The following is a 22726-nucleotide window of genomic DNA, read 5'->3' as shown; positions in this document are numbered from 1 at the left end:
CTTTTGTGGGATGATTTAGAGATCCCTCCTCCTGCGAATCCTCCATTTATCATATGAACGTGTCTTTCAGGGGTGTGAGGTGGACGTTCAACTCGTCCGACCTCTTCATCCCTTCTTCTCTTTCTCGGTTCATCTGCTTTATTGGCTAAAAACCGATCTAGTCGTCATTCTCGTGCCAATTTTTTTATGACATTCTTTAGGTCGAAGCACTTGTTGGTGGAATGTTCGTAGATTCGATGGTATTCGCAATACTCTGACTGACTTCCTCCTCTTTTTTGTTTAATCGGGCAAAACGGCAGAATCTTCTCAGTGTTGCATATCTCTCAGTAAACATCCATAAGAGATACCCGATGAGGGGTGTAGTTGTGGTATTTTCTAGGTTTTTCAGTGGGTTGGTCTTCTTTCTTCCTGGATTCTTTATCGTTGTCTCGTGTTGTGTAGGAGAATCCGGTTTTTGAGCTGTCTCCCAATTGGGAGTTCTCCTCCATATTGATATATTTCTCCTCCCTTTCTTGAACCTCGTTTAGAGATGTTGGGTGCTTTTTGGATATTGAGTGGCTGAAAGGTCCCTCTCTTAGGCCGTTGATGAGCCCCATGATGGCCGCTTCTATTTGAAGACTTTGTATGTCAAGGCAAGCTTTGTTGAATCTTTCCATGTAGGTGCGAAGATTTTTCCGATCTCCTTGCTTAATCCCTAGTAGGCTTTGAGCGTGCTTGGCTTTGTCTTTTTGGATGGAGAACCTAGCTAGGAACTTTTTGGCAAGGTCATCGAAGCTTGCAATCGACCTTGGCGGTAAGCTGTCAAACCACTTTATTGAGGTCTTAGTCAAGGTGGTCGGGAACGCTTTGCAACGGACTGCTTCTGAGGCGTTCGTGAGATACATCCTACTTCTGAAATTGATGAGGTGATGACTTGGATCTGATGTACCGTCGTATGGGGTCATGTCAGGAGCTTTGAAGTCTTTCAGGACTTTAGCTTTCATGATCTCCTTGGTGAATGGGTCTTGGTCCTTATGGAGGCTATCTTCATGACTGGATCGAGTGGTTTTGGTTTTGAGATCGGCCTCGAGCTTTAGGAGCTTGGCCTCTAGCTCTCGGCACCGTCTCGTTTCTCTCTGGAGGTCTCTTTCGGCTTCCCACTGATGTCGGCCTCCTTTTCGAGGGGTTGAAGTGTATCTTTCAGTGTGGTGTCCGCGTTCTTATACGCCGTTCTGTTCTCCAAATTAGAATTATGGTCGTTGTCAAGGTTGTCCTCCATGATGATGGGATGACTTCCAGGTTTCTCAGCAATGGTGCCAATGTTTCGAGGGTTACCTGAAACTGAAAGTCGATCTCGGATGAGATATTCGGTTGTAGCCGAAGCTGTTACGTCTGACTTGTTGGATATGGTAGTGTTGTTGATCCTTGATCACCGGAGGGTAGTGGTACCTGCAAGAGACTCAGATGCTTAAGATAGCACGAGCTTTAGGCAGGTTTTTTGTGTAGAATCAGAGTGTGAGTTATACCTAGGTGCTCCAGGGTATTTATAGTAGTATAGAGTGACCTCCCTTGAGATAAGTTAGTTATCTTATCTTATCTTTAGTGAGATCATCTATCTTGTAGCTAGCCGCCTCTGAGTTGGGCTGTGTCCTTCTGTCCTGGGCTCGTTTTGGGTCTCAGGTGACTTGGCCGAACTCTTTAGGGAGAAGTCGATAATGACCAACTTACAAGAGGTTGGTCGCTTTAACGTCGTCCAACCAGGATAATACAGCTCGGTCTAGGGTATGATCACTTACCCTATTTATTTGATAAAAATTTCTCCACTTTCACAGAATTTAAGTGCCATGTCTTCTTGAATGAAAAAGGAACAGAGCAAAAAAAAGGAGATAAAATGTCAAATAGCAATTAGCCCACCCTGGCAAACTTGAGGAGAGGAAAGTAGAGAAGAAATCACAGAGAGGAGTAAAAGAGTGCAAAAACAAGTACAAAGAGAAAAAGCATTCAGGAATACTCACATAGAGAAAACGTGTCTTGAAATGTGAAATATAGGCGCACAATTCCAGGATGATCCAGTTGATCGAGAACTATGTGTTCCAACTTCACGTAGGCTGTTTTGTTCTCTTTAGTAATGAATTTTTTGTCCATGATCTTCATCGCATACACGGTTCCTATGTCCTTCTTCTTTGCCCTCACAACCTTTAAACATAACAAGAAAGATGTTTGGATCCTTTACTCTCGGGGGAAAGGTCAAAAGAAAAAAAATCCTATATGCTCAAACTATAAAAATTCAAGTTCCTACAGAGTTAAAAGAATAAGATAAATGTTTTGTTCAAACAACTAGAATTGAAATCTACCACCACAACAAGCCAAAGAAAGTATATGTAAAGTGGGAAAATCAGTTGAGAAAGAAAAGCAAAGGAGAGTGTTTATTAAAATGCAGCTCAGGTGCTTCGCCTACGATTTCCTTCACTTCTAGCAGTGCAACTTAAGTGCTCCTTTATTTTGCATGAGGTAATTGTACCAAGACAAGACCAAAAATTTATGTTATCGTGGTAATAAAACCCAGTTGCTTGCTTTTCTCATTCGGAGTCTGAAATCTTGATGTCATAGATATTTCCCAATTTTGTTAAATGATCAATTCTTTGTTTGGGGGTAAGGCCTGTAGCTATCAAAGTTTCACTCTTCTCTTCACCGGAATTGGAATCTACTTCACTAGATGGAACAAACATCAAATCTTCCTAAGCCTAAACTTGCAGAATAAATCCCTACTTTATTGAATGGAATACTGGGTCTTTCTCGGAAAGCATTAAACGATGCTGGGACTATTGTCTCTAGTTTTGTTTTTCGATTCATGGACACATGTTAGAAATGCATTTTGAAAAAGACCTTGTAATAAGTTATATGAACATCAGAAATAAATTACTACATGTTAGTATATATTTATCTATGATTTACATTATTTTTAATAAAATGATCAATTACTAAAAATTATTAAAACTTTTAGGCTCACAATAATCGAATTTTTTATCCCATAACAGTCAAACTCTTTTATAAATATATAACCAAACTTTTTATAAATACTAAAAGCTAACTCAATTGTACTTTTTATCCCATGTATATATAAGATATCAAGTTATTATGAGTATAGATAACCTATATTTTCCATGGAGTTAATCTTTCTTAGTTATTTGCTTTCTTCTACATACCATGGAATTTTTGATAATTTAAATTGAAGCTGTTCAGTTGTGATTCTAGTGTGTTGCAGTAAAAGCACTGCAAAGCCAAAGAAAAATAAATCAGTCTTTTTAAGGCATTATAAGAACAACCACGTGGATTATTATAGTTTGTGTTTTCCAATATAGTTCATCGCATTATTTGCACGCTAGTAGTATATATTATACTTTTTTTAATTTTTCATTCATATGATTAAGTGTTTTGGCCTTATTTGAACTTGAAACGGGAATTGTGTGATTTATGATCATGATATCGTTGAATTCAACTATTGTCATTTTTATTAAAAAAAAATGGTGCATGGCTAAAGTCATATGTATATCCTTCTCTTAAAACTCACATTGAATCTTCTCACTAACGATTTCAGACTACTAAAAATTAGAGGCTCACTTGTTTACACTTTACAGTACTTGTAGGTACCTTGTAATATATAAATTCTTTGTTATTTCAAATGAAGTAAAAATACACAAGCACATAAACACACTTGCACATAAGCACATTTCCTCAGGCAACTCAGTTATATCCCTATAATGAGATAACAACAAGGTCTGTAGATTGTAGAGCTTACATATTACAGGAGGAAGCTTTTTAAGTCCAATGGAAGATAGATCTAGACATTTCTAGAAACCATTTTGTAACCCTTTCCAAATGCTTCAATAGACTTTGTAGCTTGCAGGAACATTACATGGCTAACTGCATGGAACTTTAACATATTTTTGGGATTCCTCTCAATTTAAAACACATAGATGCTACTAGTTGCACCCATTTGGAATCACAATCATTGGATTCCTCTCAATTTAAAACACATAGATGCTATTAGTTCACAATCATTGAACCACATAGTTTTAGCACTATGTAACAGATATTATTAACTAAAAGATGTTCTATCCCTAAAACTTTAATAATAAAGAATAATATATTAGATAATTGTATTCCTGAGCTAGTTCTCACATAAAGAATAATCACCTAAAAGAGAGAAAAAAATGAAAATGTCATAACATACTTCCACTCTAGATAGATATGCCTGAAGGTCTTAAAAAATAGCAATAGCCTTCTTCTTCTTCTTCTTTTCATATCTGATTGGTTCTCATCAGACTGATCTTGCTTGACTATGGTATCTTCCCAGCCTTGTTCAAGTAAACAAAAAATAAGCAAGCTTCTTGGATCTATTACCCCATGAGATCTGTTTATATATAACTGCAAAGGAGATGATAATTGAGATCTAGTAAAAGCAAATGTACTTACCCTCCAGGGTGTACTCAAACATAAAGTATCATCCTATTTGAGATCTCATGAGACAATGACAGAAAGTTCATCAGATAACCATAATATCCATAAGTTGTAAGTTCTAATGCAAAGATCCCCTATAGTTCTATTAAGTTCTTCCAATTCATGGGTGGTACCTTCTCTTGCTCCAAAATAGGACCAAAATAGGCATTAAGACAAGTCTGAAATTCATTTTCCTCAGGCTTGACTTTAAACACAGAAGAAGTAGCTCCTGTCTTTCTAGAATTGGATTCTAAAAATCAAATTCCATCAGCCATAGAAGGTCTGTTCAAGTAAACGTCACCATCATTCAGCATGGCAAAAGTGTCCCCTAATGATGAAATCAAGCTCATCACATCAACAGTACCAGTTAAGACCCTAAATCTCAAGTCAATTATTGCTTTCATCCTGCCAAGAAAATATTCCTTTACAATAATAATAATGATAATAATAATAATAATAATAAGGGTTAAGTACTGTTTTCATCCCTAAGGTCTTTGCTCAAAATCAAAATCGTCTCCGACCTTTTTTCATTATTAAAATCATCCTCAATGTTACAAAATGTTATAAAATCATTCTTTTGTCCATAAACAATATTTTTTGGACAATTTTATCCTTAAACAAAAATTTAAAAAAAATAACCAAACACATATTCCTCTTCTCTTCCTTTCTCATTCACAATAACAACCCTTCATCTTCTTCTTCATATTCTTCTCCAGATTTCACACAAATCTTCAACAACAACAATACCAACTATAACAGAATCAACAATAATAATATATCCAGATTCAAAAATCTATCACAATAACACCACTAACTATTTTTTTAATTCCAAAAAAATCAAACAAAACTAACACAGAATCAACAATAACAATATATTCAGATTCAAAAATCTATCAACAGCAACACTACATTCAAATTCAAGACAAACAATTCAAAAATCCAATCCTTCAAACTCAAGAGAGAACGCAGAAAAGAAAGAACAAAGAACAGAGAAAAAAGAAAGAACATGAACCCCAGAGGTTCCAGATCTGAAGAACAAGTCTTCTCTTTTTCATCTCCTTCTTCCCAGAGTTTCCAGATCCACATGCCACATGAACCCCAAACCCTCCCGAGAAACCCTCTTCAAGCAGAAAACATGAAGACAACCCTTGATCTCTCTCGCTAAACGGCGATCATAAAGGAAATTATTCGCTAGTCCTCGCCGAAACCTCCACCATGACTCGTGACTTGCGACTCGCGACCGAAGCAACGATGAAGATGACAGACAGCTGCAGTGACTCGTGGCTACCTGACTCGCGCTCGCCAGAACCTCCCCTCATGACGACAGAAAGCTTACTCCCCTCCCTTCCGTTTCCGGCTGTTGCTCTGTTTGTTTCCTTCTTTCTTCTTTCTCTCTGTTTCTCTTTTTTTTGTTCTGCGTCTTTTAGTTTATTTTTTTGTTTTTCTATTTTAGGTGGGAGGGGTAGGGCCGTGGGGGTAAGGGATAGGGTGGGGTGGGTGGTTTATTTTTTTAATATTTTTTATTTTTGTTTAAGGGCAAAATTGTCCAAAAAATTTTATTTATGGACAAAAGGATGATTTTATAACGTTTTGTAACGTTGAGGATGATTTTAATAACAAAAAAAAATCGAAGACGAATTTGATTTTTGCCTCACCTTAGGGACGAAAACAGTACTTAACCCTAATAATAATATATTGATAGAAACGAACGAATACAAAGTACCAACCAAAAATGGAGACAATTTAAAGTATAATATATAGATTATAAGTCTATGGCTTTTTGTTGTTCATGACATCATGCAAAAGTCCAACCCATGTATTCGTATCACTGGGTTCATTAGAATAACGCGAGACATGGAAAGATTGAGGATATGATGTAATTTCGGCAGTTGAAGGATAAAGGTTGAAGTACACTGTGCCATTTTGAACATGATGAAATGGAATGGGGGAGGACTCCACCATAAGGTCGATAAGGATGGACCACTAGATAATGATGCATGGGATATTGCAGCAATCCTGGTATTTTGGTTGTGGCTGCACCTGCAACTTCTGATACTACTATTCCTGGTGTGTTGGTCTTTTCATATAATGTTTCTTGAGTTACAGTGATCTCTTCAGTCTAAATATAAATTAGAATTTTTAAACAAATGCAATACAAAATTAAAAAAAAAACCAACATGACAAACTAAAGTCAAGTAATACTTTTTGAAAGTCTTCTCTCACTCTCCCTTAATTTGTCGGTTTCACTTATGCTGTTGAATTAAAACAATCTAAAGTCAATATATTTTTTATATAAAAATTTTGCTTAACTATCCCTAATCAATTTACTCTACAGACTAGAAGGACAGGGTAAATTAAGCTAGCACTTCATCCTAACCCACAAAACCCTCAAGTTAAACAATCAGATTGGCAGACTGCAACTACTTTGAATGAGTGCAAACATTATTAAGAGAGTAAAAGCTTTATATTCTTCTTGCTTATCTATTTTCACTGGGTCTCTAACTTTATCTTGAATTACATGTACACTGAATTCGGTGTCCATGTTGTAAACACCAAAAAGATATACCAAGTAGTTTAACTCACTTTAAATTGAAGAATCCTCACTTATAATTCATTTCCAAACAACAAAATGGTCAAGAGAACTTAGTTGTCCCCTAAAAACATGAATTAAATATACTGCATTCAAATTTGTAGAAGAAATTTTGTGATAATTCAATTTTGTTTTTTTACTTCCGTGGTTAAAGCCTATTTGAAAATTTTTTAAACTCTAAAATCACCACGACTCAAATTCAGAATAAACCTGAAAAAATGAGAATGCAATAGAAAGATCACTAGCACAGCCTTCGAAAGACAAGATTACCTAATATTCGTGTCATGCAAATTCCATTAAAATACAAGAAAATCAATTAGCAACACTCTTAAAATAATTTCTAGTGTTACTTGTTTCCATTGGAATAAGGCGGATGAAGAACCTTGATCACTGAAATTGGTATTTCAAGAATAGAATCAATAAGTAAAAGGTGAGAGAAGCCGGGAAAATCACCCAGGAGTGGCGAAAACACATCTTTTAAAGAGCTTATTAAGAAATAAGAAGTGACATTGTTGATAATGATATGATGAAGATCAAATAATCATTCAATAACCTAACAATTACAACACAGCAACAAACATTACAAGAACATTTGAACAAAAATTTTAGAAATTAAAAGGAAGAAGAAAAATTGAGTATTCAGCAACCAGAGCAAAATTAAAAGGAAGAAGCAGAGGCGAAGAATTGAAAGCAGGGACACTAACCTTCGATAGAAACATGACGGCAACCGGTGAGATGACGGCAAGAGCAGAGACGACGGAAAGTGGTGATCCGACGGTGAGCTGCTCCAAGCCACGAACAGAAAAGCCAGCGAGGATGGGGACGACGTGCCGAGCTACCTGGGTTCCAGACAGGGGGAAGAGGAAGAAGCGGAAGCGCTGAGAACCTGGGGACGGCGGTGGCAAAGAATCTAGGGCTAGGGTTTTACCATTTTAATTTGGGTCTTTCACTGCTTTGCTTCAGGGGGAGGGCACGAATGATTGGGAGAGATTGAATGAAATTGAAAGCAACGTGAGAAGACAAAAAACGATCAAAGAACAATTTTGATTTTTTGTTTTTTTTATATATATTTTTGTTTTGTTGTTTAAATTATTTGAAACTATAAAATTAGGATTAATTGAATTCTAAAATTTGATTAATTTAAAAGGGCATTTTTGACTAATCAAATAAAGTAAGGATGTTTAAGACTTTTTATAAAATTGGATAATTTTTTATTTTTATTTAATTAAATGCGTGTATTAGTAACGTGGTGATATAATATATATTTTAAAATAGAAATTTAAATGCTGATGTGAAAAATAAATTCCATGTGGCTTGTTATTACTTGTTCATATTTTAAGCATATCGGTACGTATAAATTTATCATCGTACCGTAGCAAATACAAAAAAAAAATTAACCATCTAAAAGCAGCTGATATAAGATGCTAATCTCTTTTCAGAATTCAAATTCTAGTAAGATAGATTTTTCTCATTTTTCGACATTTGTAAAACCCTACCATACAGAGTCTTTTGCTTAAGTCATAATTCCGAGATGGCAAGGTATTACTACCTCTAAAATAAAAATTTAGTATGTATAGTAGTATGAATGATCGATTATAACTAGGAGCCTTTGTAGAAAAAGGGATAAACAAAAATTGCGACTCGAAAGCGCAACACTCCGATCGATAACGTAACAAACAAGGATAAGCTAACGCGAGATTATATATATATATATATACAAAGGAGTGTCAAAAACAGGAATATCAAGACTCAAAATCCGGTTGCGAAGATAACCGGTCCGAGTATAGCAATATATACATATAATAAAATAATGAAAACCCCAAGGAAACCCAAAGGGACACAAATACAGAAAACATATTCTCCAAAATCTCCTTTAAGAGAAGTCATCACAGTTTGTATTATTTAATGGAGATAAAAGCATCTAAGCAAAACATATAAACCAAAACAGAGTCCCGAGAACAAAGGATCTTCACTAATCTAGAAGTCTCCAGCATGCCTCAGCGAGAAACCTCACGTCCTGCATCTAAAAACCACAAAATCCGCATGGGTGAGAACCAAAGGTTCCCAGCATGGTAACAGTTCCCACATATATAACATGTAATATTAGAGGAAAGCCGAAGGCAATTCTAGAACTTCCTCCAGATAAAATCAAAGATTATAAACAAGCTAAACCATAAGTGGCAACTAACTAAAGATCCTTCAGTCTAACTAATACTTCCCTTTCCAATTCTTTCAGACCTCCCAACCACCAGCAGGAGTATAATATAGCAAACACAGTTATATCAAACAAGAGATATACAAATAGGAACAAATAAGGCATTTAGACAATTAGCAAGGCAATCTCAGATAGGCAATCTCAAACAATTCATATAGTATGCATATGATGAATGCATGTCCCTAGTGGCTGATGATATCATCTGTCAGTTATAGAGCCAACCCAACAAGTCTTGGTAGCTAACCATTGGACTGTCCCTCTATCGTATCTTCCCAACTCGAGTTATACTCAATATAAACTTGATCATAATAATGATCCATATCCATCACCCTCACTGGTGAATATTTATGGGGGTGAGCTCATCCAGGGCTTTCACAGTGCCCGGCCACCCTGACGACATAGGGTCAAAAGAGTTTCAAGTCTCAACCTGGAGCACGTGGTGGCTAGCCACCACTTTCTCCCAGGAAACTCTTATCTCCGATAGTGGAAGTGCAACATTCACAATTCATTCAACAGCATATATGCATTTATTCTTAGCCATAATCATGGCTCCGCCGTAACATGGCAATAATCTAGCCATCCGGCTCACAGTTAAATCCATAACCAGCCAATTCATTAACAATTACGGCCCTTCGGCCCATGGCATAACAAGCACTTCCACCGCCATCCTCCGCATCTCACATAATCATCTTTGATCCTCATTGATCATTCATTTTTCCCTTGATTCACTCGCAAGTTACCACATTCACTAGCTCATTTTCTCATTGCTAGGCATCTCATAATGATTTAAGACATAAGTGGTGAGATCGGAGGCTTAGAAGTATGAAATTTGGCTTTTAAAGCTCAAAAATCAACTTTGAGATGAAAACAGGGCCACGCGCACGCGTACTCTACGCGCACGCGTGGATGGCCACAAAACTCATCGATGCGTACGCGTCATTCACGCGGACGCGTGGATTGAAAAATAGCTAAACGACGTGCATGCGTCAGCCACGCGTACGCGTGGGTGCATTTGCGCCCCAGGCACAAAACTGGCACAATTCTGGTACAACTCTTGGGAAAATAGCTGGGCATTTGGTGCAGCGCATCGACGCGCTCGCGCAGACCACGCGCACGCGTGGATGGTGCCGTCTAGTAGAATGACGCGTACGTGCCAAGAGCGCCTACGCGCGGAGGGTCATTCTGGTAAATTTTTTCTGAGTTAAAAGCTACAGAATTCACATGTTCATCCCCCAATCTTCTGACGAACATAACTTTCTCATTTTAGATCGTTTCCGCCCATTCTTTGAACGGCATGGACATCCCGGATCCAATTTCATTTCTAAACAAATTTGGCACAAAACGGAGATCTGTAGTCCAAGTTATGTCCCATCAAAATATGCCCAAAAACCATGTTTTCATACAAACCATAAAGTGCTATTTTCAAAACAAGGCACTTTCAACTCTTTTTCAAAATCAATCAAAACATGCCAATTTCATCCCTTTTCTTTGAAATCAATCAAAATATATCAAGGTCAACATCAAGCCTCCTCAACTCACACATTGACACTTTACCACAATTCACAAAATCACCATCCCATCATTTTAACCCACTACACCCAAGTGGCTCAAACTCAAACACACTCACATGTCATATACTCTTCCTCATGCTAATTTTCAACAACACCATTTCCAATTAACCAAAATTATACATAATCAATATTATACTCACCATCAACATGGTTTTACCCATAATTCAACCTCAATCAATCATCAAGCATATAACACAACTTGCATATTTCTCATACATCATACCATCAAGGCATCAATAATCATCGTCACATATATGACCACATCATATATCTCAACCATTCAACAACATCAACAATTCAATGCCTATCTTAGGGCTTCTAGCCTAAGTATTTCCCACCACATTACATATTAGATACGAGAAACCGAGACCATACCTTAGCCGATTTCCCAAGCTCAACCGGAGCACTTCCAAATCACTTGTCCACAAGCTCTCAAGGTCTCAACACCTCCAAGAACAGATTTTATCACACAAAACCCTCTCCCAAGCTTTCCAAAATCACCAATCAAGCTCCAATATTCACATATACACAACCTAAGCCACAATCATCATACCCATACACAACATCTCAATACCCAAACATCATAAAACAATAAATTACACTAGGGTTGAGAATCTTACCACACCTAAGGTCCAAGGAGACAAGATTAACCTTCTCCTTCAAAAGAGTTGGGTCCTATAACATCAAAGAACCCAAAATCTCAATAATTTTGCTCATGAAACTCGAAATCAAAGCTGGAAATTCGAAGAGCAAACTGTGGCTTACCTCAAGATTAATTGTATGGGTTTTTTAGAGCTCTCCGCGGTGAATCCGTGGCGGCAAATGGTGCAGCAATCGAAGCTCTAAATCAAAAGTTATGGTGGTTTGAAGATCAAATGAGAGAAAGAACTTGAGAGAGTGTTCTTCCCTTCCTCTCCACCATTTCAGCGTAAATTAGAGTGTTGTGAGGAGAGAGAGTGCTGAAATGAGTGTTTTAGGGTTTAGTTATATTGGGCCAAGGGCCCACTTTGGGTCCGGTTGGCCTGGTTTGGCCCGTTCGGTCCAATCTTGGTCCGATTTCTATAAAATTGATACCAAAATTCTCGTCTCAATCTTCTCTATCATATTAAGCCATAAAAATCACATTTTTTTGGCTTTCTAGAATAAAGTCTTATTTATGGGTTAATTAGCCATTAATCAATCGGGTTTTACAACATTCAATTAGTCATTCCATTATAAAAAAAATTAATTGGCGGCAACTCTAAATCTGATCTAACAGCATGGTGCACAAAATTGTGATCATCAATGGCGCCATCAACATGGTACGCTCAATTGCAATCTCAACTTTTTATCACAACTTCGCACAACTAACCAGCAAGTGCACTGGGTCGTCCAAGTAATAAACCTTACGCGAGTAAGGGTCGATCCCACGGAGATTGTTGGTATGAAGCAAGCTATGGTCATCTTGTAAATCTCAGTCAGGCGGATCCAAATGGTTATGGAGGATTAATGATTAAAAGATGAATAAAACATAAAATAAAGATAGAGATACTTATGTAATTCATTAGTGAGAATTTCAGATAAGCGTATGGAGATGCTTTGTCCCTTCCGTCTCTCTGTTTTCCTACTGTCTTCATCCAATCTTTCTTACTCCTTTCCACGGCAAGCTGTATGTTGGGCATCACCATTGTCAATGGCTACAGTCCCGTCCTCTCAGTGAAAATGTTCAACGCGCTCTGTCACAACACGGCTATTCATCTGTCAGTTCTCGATCATGTCGGAATAGAATCCAGTGATTCTTTTGTGTTTGTCACTAATGCCCCACAATCGCGAGTTTGAAGCTCGTCACAGTCATTCAATCCCTGAATCCTACTCGGAATACCACAGACAAGGTTTAGACTTTTCGGATTCTCAAGAATGACCGCCAATGGATTCTAGCTAATACCACGAAGATTCTGATTAAGGAATCCAAGAGATACACATTCAAGCCTTGTTTGCATGTAGAACGGAAGTGGTTATCTGGCACGCGTTCATAAGTGAGAATAATGATGAGCGTCACATAATCATCACATTCATCAAGTTCTTGAGTGCGAATGAATATCTTAGAACAAGAATAAGCTGAATTGAATGGAAAATAGTAGTAATTGCATTGATACTCGAGGTACAGCAGAGCTCCACACCTTAATCTATGGTGTGTAGAAACTCTACCGTTGAAAATACATAAGAACAAGGTCTAGGCATGGCCGAGAGGCCAGCCCCCATGATCTAAGAACTAGACGTTCAAAGATTGAAACATTCCCAGATACAATAGCAAAATGTCCTATTTATAGAGAACTAGTAGCTTAGGGTTTACAAAAATGAGTAAATGACGTAAAAATCCACTTCCGGACCCACTTGGTGTGTGCTTGGGCTGAGCATCGAAGCTTTCATGTGTAGAGACTTTTCTTGGAGTTAAATGCCAGCTTTTGTGCCAGTTTGGGCGTTTAACTCCAGCTTTTGTGCCAGTTCCGGCGTTAAACGCTAGAATCTTGAGCTGACATGAAACGCCTGTTTGGGCCATCAAATCTCAGGAAAAGTATGAACTATTATATATTTCTGGAAATCCCAGGATGTCTACTTTCCAACGCAATTAAGAGCGCGCCAATTGGGCTTCTGTAGCTCCAGAAAATCCACTTCGAGTGCAGGGAGGTCAGAATCCAACAGCATTTGCAGTCCTTTTTCAGCCTCTGGATCAGATTTTTGCTCAGGTCCCTCAATTTCAGCCAGAAAATACCTGAAATCACAGAAAAACACACAAACTCATAGTAAAGTTTAGAAAAGTGAATTTTAAATAAAAACTAATAAAAATATAATAAAAACTAACTAAAACATACTAAAACTATACTAAAAATGATGACAAAAAGTGTATAAATTATCCGCTCATTATAGCATAATTTCTTTTAAGAAAACAATGAATATCCTTTTCAAATCTCAGTCATCTACTTCGAATTGCACGGTCCCAGATGGAAATTTTACGATACTTTCCGGCTCATTTGTCGCCATTAGTATAAAAATCAATAATGAACAAACTCACGAACTTTTCTGATAATATAATCTCACAAGTGGTGAAAGAATCACTCTTCTCTGTAAGCTTTCATACTCAGCGCACTATGGTGATGAGGCAGAAGCTCACACCTTGTGAGAAGTAGAAGCTCAAAAAATGAGAGTGGAAGATCTAAACTTTCCATCATTCATGTACATGCATGCCTTTGGCGGCATTGCTTATGAAGGGAATATGCTAACTGATTTCTGTTCGAACTAACTATACACGTCAGCATATAAAATTTACTGCTAAATTCCCTATTAGATTTTCTAGTTTCTATTTTCGTATATCTATATATCACACTTTTAGTTACCTATATGAGTAACACGATATACACATATTTTTTTGTTAAAAAATTATCCTAAAAAAATGAAAGCTTAAATTTTGTTTATGAGTTTAAAATAAATAAAAAATAAGTTTGTTTAGCTTAATAAATATTTTTATAATTTTATCCTTTATAATAATATTAGAAATTAAAATTTAAATGGTAATAAAATAATTTATTATGAATTTTATAGTTTAATAAGATAGAGCGAATTAAAACAAGAATTTTGACACTAATTTTAAAGAATTTGACCCAAGATTGGGCTAAACGGGTCGAGGCGAGCCCAAAATGGGCCTAAGGCCCAACCCATCAGCCCAATAACTTAAAGAAGAGTCATTCTTCTTCCTCCATTCAGCCAAAAACACGCTGAAGTATGTCCATGGAGAGAAGAGAGCTTCCAAAAACACAAATTCTCACTCAATAATTCAGTCTCACATAACTTTTGATCCAAAGTTTCGATCACCGCACCGTTTGCAGCCACACGTTCATCGCAACGAGCTCTACAAAACCCATAGAATAATTTGGTAACTCATTATTCTCTTCTCAGCCACTCTCCCCTAATTTCGAAAATAAATGAGTGTATGTGTTTAGATTTGATTAAATTGTGATGTTTAGGCTTAAATTAGCTTGAGGAAAATGCTTAATCTTGCTATATTTGTGCTTGAGTAAGATGAGAATCTTTGAACCCTAGTAGTTTTTTCTTGTTCATTATGTTTAAATAATAATTGGTATACTTGGATGTGGCCATGTGAACTAGGTAGTGTATTTATGTGAATTGGAGTTAAATTGTGAATGTTGGATGCTTGGTGGAGTCTTGGGTGTTGTTAGCTTGAGGATTAAGAACCTTGGGGATAGGTTTTGTGCCAACTTGTGGTGCCTTTGACTTAGGAGAGAAATCAGCCAAGGTATGGTTTTGATTTCTCATATATAATATATAATATTTTGTGAAAACTTAGGCTAGATAACCTTAGGATAGGTTGAAATGCATGATTGTGTTAAATGTTTAGTATCCTTGATGAAAATTGTTGAATTGGGTTGACTATGAATTATGGAAATTGATGTTTGTGGTGAAAATTAAATATATTGAGGCATGATGATTTTAATGATGAATGATGAGGATGATAGGATTGAATATATATGTGATGAACTATTGATGAGTTTGTTGGTTTAATTGAGAAGTTCATGTAGGAGATTATTTAAAATTGACGTATAATTGGTTGTGGTAGGATGTGGGGCTGTGTTTCTGTAATATGGTATATTTTGGTGTTGTTTATGAGCATAGAAAGTTGGTTTTTGAATGGTGAATTGTTGAAAATAGAGGTTAGAGTATTTTTGTGAAAATATGATTTTTGGCCAAATTTTAGTGAGCCATATCTCGGCTTTCGGAACCCCAAAGTATTTCAAACTTATTTCATATAAAAATTGGGTCCATGAAGTTTACGCCATTCGAAGAACGGATGAAAAATGTTTTAAAACGAGAAAGTTATGCGCGTTAGAAGTTCGGTATGTAAAATTGAAATTCTGTAAACTTAACCATTTTTACTAATCTGCCATGCATGCGTACGCAAATCCCTCCATACGCAGATGGGCGTTTCTGTTTGGCATGCATGCATACGCGGGCATGTGCTGCGTACGCATCATGGGCGAACAAAGACCCTTGCGAACGCAAGCATGGTGCTTCATACGTGGACGTTTGATTCTGTTCAGCGTACCTGCGTACGCGGACGAGGTAATGCGTACGCGACCATGGAAAATTGCACGCCCACGCGTACGCATGGCCCCTATTTTATTAAACATGAATTTGTGTTTTAAAGCTTAATTTCAAACCTCTAAACCTCTATTTTCATTCTTTTAGCCCTAGATCTTAATAGTATGCCTAGTAATGAGATGAAGCTAGAAAGAGGTGGTAACTTAGGAGTGAAGTAAGATTTTAAATGATGAATTATGTACAAAAGTGCAAAAATATGAGGTATATGTGTGATGCCATGGCTATAAGAAATGATTGTAAAAGAATGGTGATGATGAATTTTGAGAATAAATGGACATAATGATGATATTGATGTATTAGATGAAGGGAAGGTGGTAGGGCGCTAATCCCTCGATCTTTTTTCCCCGCATTCCTTGTGATTGTGTTTTGTGAGATGTGGGGAAGGCGGTTAGGTGCTACTCCGTCAATTCATTCTCCTGCATTTATTGTGATTGTGTTTTATGGGATGTAATGAAGATGGTAGGGCACTAATCTTCCGACGTATTCCCTCATATTCTTTCTCTCTCTGTCTGCAAGGTGGTAGGGCACTAATCCCTTGACCAGTATGGCACGACCTCACTAGGGGAAGATGGCAGGGCACTAATCCTCCAATTTATTCCTCCCAGTGAATGCCTCCAGGAGAAGGTGGCAGGACACTAATCCCCTGATTTTATGCCTCCTGGAGATGCGTGATGAGCGGATATTTTATACGCTTTTTGGGGGTAATTTCATGTAGTTTTTAGTATGTTTTAGTTAGTTTTTAGTATATTCATTCTCCCGCATGTATTTTTTGGGGGTAATAGTCCATACTTTGCACGAAGATAAACGACGTAAACTGGCGTTTAACGCCAGTTCCATGTTGCATTCTGGCGTTGAACGCCAGAAACAGGTTGCAAGTTGGAGTTAAACGCCAGAAACAGGTTACAACCTGACGTTTAACTCCAGAAATAGCCCAGGCACGTGAGAAGCTTAAGTCTCAGCCCCAGCACATACCAAGTGGGCCCCAAAAGTAGATTTCTGCACTATCCATCTTAGTTTACTCATTTTCTGTAAACCTAGGTTACCAGTTTAGTATTTAAACAACCTTTAGAGATTTATTTTGTATCTCATGACATTTTTAGATCTAAACTTTATACTTTTTGACGGCATGAGTCTCTAAACTCCATTGTTGGGGGTGAGGAGCTCTGCAGCGTCTCGATGAATTAATGCAATGATTTCTATTTTCCATTCAAACATGCTAGCTTCTATCTAAGATGCTAATTCATACTTAACTGTGATGGATGTGATGATCTGTGACACTCATCATCATTCTCAACCCATGAACGGGTGCCTGACAAACACCTTCGTTCTACATTAGATTGAATGAGTATCTCTTAGATTCCTTAATCGGAATCTTCGTGGTATAAGCTAGAATCCATTAGCAGCATCCTTGAGAATCCGAAAGGTCTAAACCTTGTCTGTGGTATTCTGAGTAGGATTCAAGGATTGGATGACTGTGACGAGCTTCAAACTCGCGAGTGTTGGGCGTAGTAATAGACGCAAAAGGATCAATGGATCCTATTCCGACATGATCAAGAACCAACAGATGATTAGCCGTGCTGTGACAGAGCATTTGGACCATTTTCACTGAGAGGATGGGAAGTAGCCATTGACAACGGTGACGCCCTACATACAGCTTGCCATGGAAGGAGCCTTGCATGTTTGAAAGTGAGAAAGCATTATGTTGCAGGAATTCAAAAGATAAAGCATCTCCAAAACTCCAACATATTCTCCATTATTGCGTAACAATTAATTATTTTATGCCCTTTCACTTTTTACAATTGAAACTAAAGAACCCTATTGGTATCCTGACTAAGAATAATAAGATAACCATAGCTTGCTTCAAGCCAACAATCTCCGTGGGATTCGACCCTTACTCACGTAAGGTATTACTTGGATGACCCAGTGCACTTGCTGGTTAGTTGTGCGGAATTACATATTGTGAATGTGATTTTTGTGCACCAAGTTTTTGGCGCCGTTGCCGGAGATTGTTTGAGTTTGAACAACTGAAGGTTAATCTTGTTGCTTAGATTAGGAAAAATTTGTCTTTTTGGTTTAGAGTCACTAGAATTGCATCTTTTATTATTCCCTTTAAAAATATTTTGTTTCCTTTTTCTTCAAAAATATTATTTTTCTGTATTAATTGTTAGTTTTTCTGTGAGTTTAGTGTCATGTTCTAAGTTTGGTGTCAATTGCATGTTTTTTTGTGTCCCTTCAATTTTTCAAAAATAGTTTTTCTCCGTTTAGTTCATGCATTTTTTGAATGTGTCTATTTTCTTGGGAATAGTTACCCCCTTTGAGTTTTCTTTAAAAATCTTTTTGAAAATAATTTTTCTTTGATTAAATCTGGTGTCAAAATTTAAGTTTGGTGTTTTCTTGCTAATTTTTCCTTAGTTTTCGAAAATTTATTTTTTATTTTCTCAAAATTTTAAGTTTGTGTTCTTTCTTTTGTTCTTGGTGTTCTTGTAAGTCTTCAAGGTGTTCTTGAGTCTTCTTTGTGTTTTGATCTTAAAATTTTTAAGTTTGGTGTTCCTTGGTGTTTTCCCTCCAAAATTTTTAAAAGCAAGGAACATCAGATCTAAAAATTTTAAGTCTTGTGTCTTTTGTATGTTTTTCTCTTTCATCATAAAATTCAAAAATCAAAAAAATTATCTTTTCTAACTATTTTAAAGCAAATTTTTCGAAATTTTCTATAAAAAATTCAGATTTCAATTTCAAAAATTTTCAAAATCTTATCCTTTTAAGATTTTTTTTAAAAAAAAATCACATCTTTTTCAAAAAAATATCCTAACCACTTTTTCTCTCTTCATTTTTTTCAAAAATTTTTAAAATATTTTTAAATTTTATTTTTATTTTTTATTTTAGTTTTTATTTTATTTTATTTTATTATTTTGAAAAATTTTTTTATAATAAAATAAATCCACATCATCTCCCTTTCTCCATCATGGACCTAAGTGGAAATGAACAGTTCAGAAAGACTCTAGGGTCATATGCTAACCCCACTACTGCTTCATATGGGAGTAGTATCTGTGTACCCTCCATCGGAGTCAGTAGTTTTGAGTTGAATCCTCAGCTCATTATCATGGTGCAGCAAAGTTGCCAGTATTCTGGTCTTCCACAAGAAGAACCTACAGAGTTTTGGCACAGTTTTTACAAATTGCTGACACAGTACATGATAACAAAGTAGATCAGGATGTCTATAGATTGTTATTGTTTCCATTTGCTGTAAAAGACCAAGCTAAGAGGTGGTTAAATAACCAACCTAAGGATAGCATAAAGACATGGAAACAGCTGTCAAAAAAATTCCTGAATCACTATTTTCCTCCAAAACGGAAGATAAGCCTCATTTTGAGGGTTTATCTTGTATTAATTTCGGGGGTTTTATCAATGATTCCACACGCTTTTCATATGAAAATACAAGACTTTGTGTTCTTTTCCTAATTTTTGCCTCATGAATGAAAACATGCTTATTTTGCACTAAATTAGATACATTTCTAATCTTCTCTTGGTGCCATTCGATACCGTGACCTGTGTGTTAAGTGGTTTCAGAATATAGGGCAGGGATGAACCGGAAGAGAGAAGGAGAATGGGCGCAAAGGAAAGGAGCATGAGAAATTGAGCTTTGGGAACTTCAGCAAGGGCGCGTGCGCATACTTGGCGCGCCTGCGTGGATTGTGCAGCTAGAAGTCAAAGCCAGAAGCCAAGCCACGAGCCAGCATGTGTAGCGGCTAGGCCATAATCCCCATGGGCGCGCACGCGTACATTGCGCCTCCGCTTGCATTGCAAGATGCCCCAGTGGCGCGCACGCGTGCTTTGCGCGTGCGCGCCGATGTTCGAATATGATTTTTTTAAAAAGAGTCATGTGACCTGGGCGTGGAGATCTCATCTTGGGGAAGTGCCTTGGCGGGAAGAGCTTAAGAAGACCAGGGGTTGAAGGGTTAAGGGACTTTTTGCTCATTTTAGATTGTTCTAGATTTTTTTGCTATTGGAAGTTACACTCTTGGAGAGAGAGAAAGGGAGATTCCAAGCTCTCATTAGGGTTCATCTTCTTTGCTAATGAATTCTCAATCACTCTTTGGTGAGATCCATTGTAATTCTCAATTTACTTTGTTCATGTTATAGATCTTCTTCTCCAATCTCAATTAGTTCTTGTAATTGCTCAATTCTCATAGATCCTAGATTCAACTTTGTAGTTTTGGATTCTATTAATTTCTTGAGAAGTTTATTTCTATTGTTGTTCTTTGTTAATTGTTGTTAGTTTCTTGTGTTGAAGCACTTTCAATTCTACTTTCTTCTCATTTTTACTATGCCTTTCATCCTTGCTCATCAATTGTTTGATAAAATGCCAACACTAGTTATGGAGTAAAAGTTTCTTACTTGGCATAGGGTTTGGACCATTAGAAAGAGTTGAATAGTTTATGTTAATTGTTGATTTGGAATTAGAAACTGCTAATTGACTTGGAGTGCACTAAAGCTAGATTTCCCTAAGGTAAAACTAGGGCTTGTGACTCAAGTTAGTTACTCTCATTTGACTTTCCTCTATACCTCGGGGTTAACTAAATGAAGCAAGGCCTAATTGTTGTCATCATTGAAGGAACTATAAGGATAGAATTTCTAATGCCAACCCTAGGCCAAGCCTTTTAAAGATTGATTGTTTGTCATCTATTTTGCTAAACCTTCAAAGAATCATAATAAGGCTTCCTAATCAATAAGATGCATTCTCTAGCAATTCCAAGGGAGGACGACTCGGGAGACTAGTACTCTCGGTTATAGATTGTAGGATTGTTTGATGCGAAGTTTGAATGTCAATTAGACTATACTCACGATTATATCCATTATTGAATTCTATATCGGCATGATAAATTTCGGTTATCAAAATGGCACCGTTGCCGGGGAATTTGCTTAGTGTGCCATGTTATTGTTTAGAGTAATTATGTGTATATGCATATAGTCGCATTTCATTGTAATTCTTTGTTCAAGTGACTAACCCCTCATCGTTACCATGAATTTTACTTCTCCTTCATTGCATAACGCGTTCACAACCGAATCCGAGCTTAGTCCCCTTTGATCCGGAAATAGAACGAACTTTGCTTCATATTAGACAAGCTCGGAAGCGGTTAAAGTTTGGAAAAGGTGAAAAGGTTTTCACCACCTCAACCACCTTACTACAAGTGAACATTGAACCGTCACTCAAAGAAGGCAATAATCATTCTCCCATCAATATCACTAACAACTCTTCTTTTGTTTTAGGTACTAACGCCATGGATGCTCCGAGGAGAGTTACTATCAAGGAAGCGGGTGCACCGGATTATGTCCTTCAACCCCTTCATGTAACTCACCCCAACTTGAATGCAAACTTTGAACTCAAGACCGCTTTGATTAACCTCCTACCTAAGTTCCATGGGCTTCCCGCACAAGACCCTATTCGACATCTCAAAGACTTTCATCGTATATGCTCAACAACTAGACGGGAAGGATCCGATGAGGTTGCTATATGCTTGTTTGCTTTCCCTTTCTCTCTTGAGGACAAGGCTAAAGAATGGTTCTACACTCTATCTAGTGAAGTCACCTCCGATTGGGACTTGCTTAGAAGAGGATTCTTGGATAAATTCTTGCCCCCGGAGAAGATGGATAGGCTAAGGAAGGAAATGTCTTGTATTGTACAAGGTGAAACGGAACCACTATACGAGTATTGGGAACGGTTTCGTAAGCTACTAGATGCATGTCCTAATCACATGCTTGACACTCAAGTATTGCTTGGATACATATGCCAAGGGATGCGAGAACAAGATAGAACTCTCTTGGACACCTCTAGCAATGGTTCTTTGTCTAAATATAAAACAGCGGAGGAGGCATGGCAACTTATCATTGACTTAGCCGAATCCAATCAACATATGAGACGAAGAATCAACCGCCCAAAAACCGTGAATGAGGTATCAACTAGTAGCGAAACCACCGCTCTAACAAAATCCTTGAGCGAAATGACATCCATCTTGAGGCAACTCCAATTGAGCCAACACCAACCACAACAACCTCAACCATACCAACAACACCCTCCACCCCCTCAACAATACAATCAACAATTGGTCCCTCAAAAAGTGTGTGGCATCTGTTCTTGCTATTCCCACTACACGGATGAGTGCCCAAGCCTTCAAGAAGACAACACTTTGGCGGCTACCCATAATTTCTATGACCGCCCAAATCAAGGGTACTACCAAGGCAATCCTAACCAAGGGCACCCTTATCAAGGAGGAAGCTACAATCAAGGGAGTGGGAATCACAATCAAAATTGGAGAGACAATCATCAACAAGGGAATAGGGACAACAACAACAATGGAGGAGGTCAAAGATGGAACAACAACTCACAGAACCGGCCACCATACAACCAACAACATCAACCATATAACCAACAAAACCCACAAAGAAACTACCAAACATATCAACCACCACATCAAAGACCACCACCCAATCAATCACAAGCTCCTCAACTCACATATCCATCCGCCCCCTCTAACCAAGATGATACACTCCGGACCATCATCCAATGCCAAAAGGAACTACAAAATACACTTGCTTCCGGTCTCACCGGTCTCACCTCTACACTACAAGCTCTTCTTGCACGCATGGATACACCATCAAATCCCACTCCTCAACCCCCAATCCAAAGCGTCATTCCCTCTCAACCTCAACCCAATCCTA

General features: G+C 37.5%; 1 protein-coding gene across 1 annotated transcript; it reads right to left on the bottom strand.

Moving 5' to 3' along the window:
• Nucleotides 1-323: 323 nt before the first annotated feature.
• Nucleotides 324-983, bottom strand: LOC127743051 (uncharacterized). Its single transcript, XM_052255707.1, has one exon. It carries the CDS (start codon nt 981-983, stop codon nt 324-326), a length of 660 nt encoding a protein of 219 aa, XP_052111667.1.
• Between the last annotated feature and the right edge of the window lie 21743 nt (nt 984-22726).

This window comes from Arachis duranensis, chromosome 10 (assembly GCF_000817695.3).
Source record: "Arachis duranensis cultivar V14167 chromosome 10, aradu.V14167.gnm2.J7QH, whole genome shotgun sequence".
Taxonomy (NCBI): Eukaryota; Viridiplantae; Streptophyta; class Magnoliopsida; order Fabales; family Fabaceae; genus Arachis; species Arachis duranensis.
Note: the sequence above shows the minus strand (reverse complement) of the source record. Positions and strands in the feature narration are given on the sequence as shown.